At 50.0% G+C, this 7,425-nt stretch overlaps 1 protein-coding gene across 1 annotated transcript in view; it reads right to left on the bottom strand.

Moving 5' to 3' along the window:
• Positions 1-18: 18 nt before the first annotated feature.
• The window catches only part of TENM4 (teneurin transmembrane protein 4), a 715,043-nt gene continuing 707,636 nt past the window's right edge, over positions 19-7,425 (bottom strand). The window contains exons 33-34 of the mRNA XM_032852968.1: positions 3,371-3,513; positions 19-889 (exon numbers count right to left, since the gene is read on the bottom strand). Of these exons, the coding sequence (XP_032708859.1) occupies positions 131-889; positions 3,371-3,513 (902 nt within the window). The 3' untranslated portion in view covers positions 19-130. The remainder of the gene's footprint in view (positions 890-3,370; positions 3,514-7,425) is intronic.

Below are 7,425 nucleotides of genomic sequence, written 5' to 3'. Positions count from 1 at the left end.
TTTCTTTCTTTCTTTCTTTCTTTCTTTCTTTCTTTCTTTCTTTCTTTTTTTTTTAAGTACAACACAGTCAGGGTGTGGCCACGAAAGAGTAGCTGTCTTTGGCAAGAAGTGCAGGCCGTGGTCCTCTCTGTCACCTCCGGCCCATCTCGCTCTGTCTCATGAAGTGGATGTTGTTGGCGCTGTCTGACAGTTCTGGGTACTGTTCCACAGAGATCACGAAGAAGCCGTCATAGCCTTGGACCCGCCCTGTGTTCAGCGCCTGCTGCTTCTCCCCCTCTGTCCAGGCCCGCAGGCCTTCCTCCCCTTCCCGAAGTCGCTGCTGCTCGCGGGCCCACGCCTGGCGCACGGCTCTCTGCCGGGCCAGCTCCAGCACCCGTGCCTTCTCCTCATCCAGCGTTGTCCCGTAGCGAGTGTTCAAGCACAGTGCTCTGTACTGGAGCTGGATGTCTGTGTAGCGTCTAGTCCTGCCATTGAGCATCGTGTTGATCTGGGACACGGTGACATTGACCCCATTCTCCAGGGTTCGCCGCCCCCCACTGAGGCCCAGGATGGCCAGGTCACCTTCCGAAGGCCCTGGTTTCACGAAGTAGTGGGTGTCCACCCCGTCAATGGTGAAGTGCAGGTTCTCCAGGTAGTGGGCATTGTTCAAGATGGCAGCAACCCTCCTCCCGTCCTCGTTGGCCACACTGATGATGTCTGTGGTCACTCGGCCATCCTTCAAGGCAAACTTGACCCCTTTGCCGAAGACTGAGCCACTGGATGCAAACTTCTTTGTCTTTGGGGCCTGTTGGCAGCTGGTGATTGTGGAGCCGTAGAGCTGGTCAAAGCGTTCTAGGGTGACGAAGGCCTTGAGCTGCTTCTGGACTTCACACTGTACCCCGAGGATAGACTGATGGAGGAACAGATAGGGAGAGAGAATGAGACCAAGGGGGAAAACCTCTAATAGCCTGAAGAGTCAGCTTACGTTACTAAGTCAAATCTGTATGTATTTATTAACCAGTAGCGTCCAGCTCTACTGCTGACCACTAGAATATCCTACCACCCTTCATCCATCCATGCACCCATCCTTCCATTAAGAAACTCTTCAGGGAACATCTCTGTGCCAGGTCCTTTTCTGGGCACTGGAGAGACGACAATGAATCAGACAACATCCCTGCCCTTGAGGAACCCATCATTTACCGGGAAAGACAGATGTGACACAAAAAACCATAATCGAATGTGGTAACTGGTGGTCTAGGAGAAGTAGTAGTCATGCCTATAGCTAACACATCTTGGTCTTTGAGCTAAAGAAGTCACATTCAGTATCTCATTTGATCTCTACAATCACTTTATGTAGTAGGTGCTGTCATGTTACTAATTTTACATCTAAGAAAACTAAGTCTCTAAGAAGTCGTAATGGGCCCACAGTAAGTATTTAAGCCAACATTTGAACTCAGGTCTGATTCTAGAGGTTTAGTTTCAAGGGCTCTAGATCAGGGAGCGACAAAGACGCCTCAGAACATCTCAGCCTGAAGGTGGAGGAATGAGGTTCAAGGATAGACTCACACTTAAGTTGGAACCTGAAGGATAAGGGGCTGATGTGGGTGAGATGGAGCAATGGCAAGAAGGCTTAGGAAGATGAAAAGTGGTGATTTAGGTAAACCCTCTTGCCCTGCTATATTGTTCTCAGTTCTCAGCCTCTGCCCCCACAGTGTTCTTGGGGGCTCCTCAGATGCCCCTGCTCTTGGCTGCTTTGGGGGACAGATTAGGCCCTATTTCCATGTCATACCACCTACCATTCCCTCCCATGGCTCAGGGAGCCTGGCAAAGCCAGGTTTGGGCGGGCTCCAGGGGCCTTATCAGCAACTCAGGGAAATGGCTTTAGAAACAGGCCCATCGGCTTCTCACTGAAATTAAGTCCTCTTTATAATTAATAGAACCCTGTCTGTGAACAATTATTTCCTAGAGTTTCACGGAAGCTGGAGTGCTCAACAACAAAGATCTCTGATGCTTGCCAAGGGCAGAAATCAATAATTCATTGACAGGCGAGGTTGGCAAACAGGCCGTCAGAGACTGGGGCTCTGTGCAGGGGAGAAGGGAAGCTGGGGTGGTGGGGGCGGAGCGGGGAGGAGCTGAACTGCGGGAATCAGCCCCGGGCACAGCCAGGCTGGCCTTGGGGGGATCCTGGGGACTGGAACAGCTATGGCAGCGGAGAACGGCACAAAGGGGGTGGGCTCTTTGGTCAGACACACTAGGAGTCCTCATCACCTTTCCTGCTGAGTGACCTTGAGCAAGTCTCTCTGACCTCTGGTCTCATCTATAAAATGGGGAAAAATGCTCACAGAGTTGTTAACTCTTTCAAAACATTTGTTCGTTCAACAGAAGTTTTGGGGCCAGACAGTATACTGGGTACCAGATAAGACCCAGTATTTGCCTTCTTGGGGCTCACAGTCTGGCGGAGACACAGGAAGAAAACAGGAACTCAAGTAAAGTGCGGTGAGTGCTTTGAAAAAGGAGAATTTAGGGTGCCACCAGAGCCAAGAGGTGCGAAGCCACATTCTCCAGAGTCTAGGGGAAGGAGGCAGCTGAGGACTAATGGAATCAGGTTGAACACATTAAGTTTCTGGCTGCCAGTGGTATGCAATCTAACGACCTCGCTTTCCCCTTCGACGGGGACCGGTGGAAGACCTGCTCTCTGCCTGATTCACTCCTGCATTCACTGGGGGCAGCCTGGGGCCTGGAAGAGCCAGCTCCTAGTACATACATTATTCAGAGAGGGACATGGGGGGAGGGGAGGAAGAAACCAGCAAAAGGATGCTTCTACCTTTACAGCTATAGAATTCCGTGAGTCTTTCCAACTGGGTCATAAAAGGAGCACAAGAGAAAGTAACATTTGTTTGAATGCCTACAGACAGCTCTGGGTTGGAATCCCAGCCCCACCCCTTCCCTTGCTGTGTGGCACTGGAAAGCCTTGGGCATTAAATCTGTACAATGTGAACAGGAATACCAGGGGACAGTTGTGCGTTAACTGGTGTAGAATACCTCAGGCAAGTTCAAGGGCACCAAGGTGCTCAGAAAATACCACATTCATATTTAGAACACACCTTCCCTCCTTACACTTTCGCTCTGGGCAGTGACATAGGCTCATTGTTTTTGTAGATTTCCACACTGAGCATAACACAGAAAACTTAATAGGGCTTGTGAGGGTCTGTGTGCTGTTACAGCTGGGTCCACGGTGGCTTGCCAGTGGTAGGGTTTCTACAAATTTGCTGAACAGTTTCTGGTGGGCTCTGTGGAGGCCCCACATTGGTTTCCATCACGCTTTCCTGGAAAGCTTTGCAGGACCCACTCCTGTCATGTCTGAAGGGCCCAAGGGTAGGCAGCCAATTACCTTGCTGTTGTCCCACTCCTGAGTTTTCATCTGTGTGTGGATGAGCTCGTAGGATGGTTCCATGGCGTCCGTGTCTGGCTTGGGGTAGCCAGGGATCACGTTGTGTAGCTGGAACCCAAAGGTGAGGAGCCAGCTGTTCACATCTGGCAGAGAAAGAAGCAGACATGTCCTCATGGAGTAAGTGGCCCTCAGAGGTGACATATCCCAACAAATTAGCCTCGAGCTACGCTGCAGCGGGGGGGGGGGGGGGGGGGGGGGGGGGGGTGAGGGGTGGAGTGCTGAGGGTGGGACAATCAACTACTACACGCAGTTTGGAAAACCCTTCCGTGGTTATAAAAGCCATGTGTCCGCTCGGGACCTGGTGTGCCCCTCCTGGGTATGTGTCCAGTAGACCCCGTGTTTCCAGATCCCCCGTTCTGTCACTCTGTCTCCTGGGGCCTTGGCCTCACGCCCAGGGTCAGCTGTGTATAGAGGAAGTCCCTTCCGCATCCTCTCCGGCCATTGGGAGGACACACTTGTGGGGGACAGCCACATCCAAAGGGAACATGTAAATGAATGCTTTCAAAGAGAAAATTCACTTAAGACATAAGCCCTGCCTCCTCTCCCCAGTGACGAGATGATCTGTACCAAAGATCAAAGAGTCCCTCCCCCACCATCCCACCTTTCATTTATTCTGGGAAGTGACCTGAAGAAGTCGCTTAACCTCCCTGTGCCTTCATTATCCAATCTTTAATACTGGGCCTGAGGATCTAACCCCATAGGGACTGGTTTTGTTGATGTTATAACATTCTTGGGGAGTTATTAATTATAAAATATTAGGTTGAAGGACAGGGAGGATTTTGCCACGAGCCTTTGGCTCATTGAAAAACAGAATCAGGGAAGCCAACACGTAAGGAAGAGAAAGAGGATGGATTTTGTGCCATCTGCTACCTGGCCTGCTGCTGCTGAATGTGCCTAGGAGTGTGTTACAGTGACCCTCAGCTTGCATGCTCAGGACCCTGAAGGGAAGATGTGACGTGGGCATGCAAAACTTTGACACAAGAGAAAAAGATGAGAGGAAGGCAGAAGCCTTTCAGTTGGACAGGCTGACAAGTCTTCATGGAGAAGGTGGCCTTTGAGGCAGACATTGATAGTGGTGTACCTTTTGTCAGGCTTCAGAGAAGAAGGGGGCGCTTCAGGCAAAGACCATCCTGCAAGGCAAGGCCTGGAGAGGGGAGGTTAGTGCAGGGAGGGTGCAGGTAGCTGGAGAGCAGCTCAGCAAGGTAGAGAGAGAACCAGAAATGAAAACTGGCTAGAGGAATGCTGTCTTTCTTCCTAGTCAAGAACCTCGTGTTTGCCTTTGTGTCTTGTTTATGTTTTTGGATGTTGTGTTTTTTGGATGTCCCAGAGCCCCTCTGTGGGGTGTGAAACCTAGAGGTACTGGCATGGAGGGAAGGTAGGAAGGGCAGCTTAGAAACCCACGTTCTACTTCTAGAAAGATCAAGAAAGGGAAAGAGCATGGTGAGGCAAGACATAACCCACGTCCAAATTCAGGCTCCCCAGCTTGCAGACTGTGTAAACTGGGACAGTTGCCTCCTCTCTAAGGTTTTACTTCCAGATCTACAAACTGTTGGTAGAAACGGTTTTCACTAAGCCCTGGAGAAGAACGCTTATAGTGTTACCACTCTGGGCAGTCATCATACGGGGGAACTGGTCTAAGTCTGTTACAGGAAGAACTGGGTTTCCTATACTATATTCTAAAGTGTCCAGCTCTGTTCCTGGCTCATAGAAGGTTTTCTGTGTCCCTTCGAATCCAGGCCTCTGCATCCCTGGACCCCCATTTCCTTATTTATGAAATGAGACTCTTGCACTAGCTTTCCTCCAAAGTCCCTTTCCTCACTGAGTTTTTGAGAATCTCTGATTCTGTGAATCATGGCAGATGGTTTTTTAGGAAATTAAAACAAACAGAGCAGGGGGAGAAAATCCCCTATGAAGCCATTTTTGCCTGAGGCTGAGAACTTGCATCTGAATTTATAGTTGGAAAGGAAAACTTCTATCAGTGATACTACAAATTCCCAGGAAACCAGAGGCCTGAAAAGAGGGCTGGGCCTTAATTATAAGTGATGGGAGGTAGGAACATTTCTCATGATGCCTTTAGGAAAAATGCTGAAAATTGATTTATTCATTGGTTTTTCTACAGCACTTTTCTGAAGAGTTGGGAATTTTACTCTTCCTTTTTATGACACCAGAGCTAGACATTTCCCTCAAGTTAAAAAGCTCCTCTTTACCCATTGGCCCCAGACTTACTTCCGTGTGGCCACCTGGGGCAGCGATGAATAACAATCTCTTTACGGGAGCACATTACAAAGTGAATTCCGTTCCCAGAATGAGGATTTTGGAGTCGGAGCAGAGTTCCACTCCAGCGTTGCCACTTCTCAGCAGGCCAGTTACTGTACTGCTCTGACCTTCACTTTCCTCCTCTGAGAAGGGGGACAGTGATCCCCATCTCACAGGCTTCACAGGAGGGTTAGGGCTGTGGTGTGTGTGATGTATCTGCGGTGGACGTTTTACGTGGTTGCCTTCCTAGCATCCCATTCTGCCTTCCCACTCTTTCCTTTTGGGGTATCTGTGTAGCTGTAGGGACTCTGACTCCACCTAAGGGTGTGGCAAGGGAGCATATGACCATAGGCCTACCCACTGCAGTATATCTTAGGACCTTTGAAGAAAGTTCTGGAAAGAAGATGCTGCTTTTATGGGTGTTATTTCTGGGTGTGAGTGAGGTTGCACATAGCTCATGACATAGTGAGAATTGATGGTGTGTTGGTTTTTAGTAGCAAAATGTTTTTCTGCACCATTCACCCTCCCCGCCAGCTAACCTGCCAAGATCCCTCATAAGACGCTCACTGGAGGATGAGGCAGGGGGCATGCTGGATGTAGACACATATTAGTGCAAACTGCTCTAAATCTGTAGAGTTTTTTGAGGCTGCTAGCAAGCTGAGCACAGTGAGGCTGTGTTGGGATATTCCTGTTTCCCACAGGCCCCGAGTGTGTTTTTACCACTGCACGTGCCCACCACTGTGTTCCCTCTTCTGCCTCACTCGTGGGACTTCTGCTCACAATAATACCACCTGGGGTTCTTGCTGAAAGAGACTCCTCCAATCAATGTCAGCAGAAACGGGGTCCAGACTGGGCCGCCAAATTCAGGGGGCCAGGAAGCCACATCCCTAAGGGACACTTATGTGAGCTGTCATGTGTGTTGTCCTCTCTAGACTTCCATAAGTGAGGTCCTCTCCCTGGGCTGCCTTTCTCCCCATTAGCTGATGAATGTCCACTCTGAACCGGGCCCCACGCATCAGCTGCCCCCTGGCTAGGGAGAGCCATGCCTCCTGTGTTTCCACGGCCATCAGGGCAAACCTTCATCCTGGGCCCCTCATGCTGGATGGCCACAGTCTGCCTCCCCCGTGCTGTGCGCACTCCTGGAGGACGGCAGCCATCTTTCTATCCCCAGTGCCTGAAACAGTGGCCGCCAAGAGGAGGCATGTGTTGAGTGAAAATGAAACTGCCTTGAAATAGGAAGCAGGCATAGCTGGCATCACAGGAAAAAGAGACGGAAGGTGCCAGGTTTGCAAGTTGGGAGGTGCCCATTCTGTGCCAACAACAAAATCTCTTTCATAAAAAGTGCTGGCTTTATCCAGACCTGAATGCCCCTAGCTGCTCTGACCCCTGAGGTCTTCCATGGCTGGCCTGTGAGTGGCGGCTTGCTGGTTGGACTGTGGCTGCTGGAGACATTTCTGGCACGTGTGACCAGTGGGGACACTTATATTTCAGGTAGTTTCCCAGTAGTGGAAAACAAAGCCCACTTTTTAAATCCAAGAAGAAGAAAGGGAATTGACACGAGCCACGTACTGTGCTAGGCAGGTTATTAAATGTATCTCATTTCGCCCTCGTGACTATCTTTCTCTTTTTATCCCCTCTACTTCCCCTCTTCGGACTGAATATTTTTTTAGTCTTCACTTTATTTCCACCATTGACTAATTAGCTATGCCTCCGTTTTATTCTTTAGTGGCTGCTCAAGG

The sequence above is a fragment of the Lontra canadensis genome, unplaced genomic scaffold, assembly GCF_010015895.1.
Source record: "Lontra canadensis isolate GAN:19392208 unplaced genomic scaffold, GSC_riverotter_1.0 scaffold7, whole genome shotgun sequence".
Taxonomy (NCBI): Eukaryota; Metazoa; Chordata; class Mammalia; order Carnivora; family Mustelidae; genus Lontra; species Lontra canadensis.
This window is presented reverse-complemented; position numbering and strand designations above follow the sequence as displayed.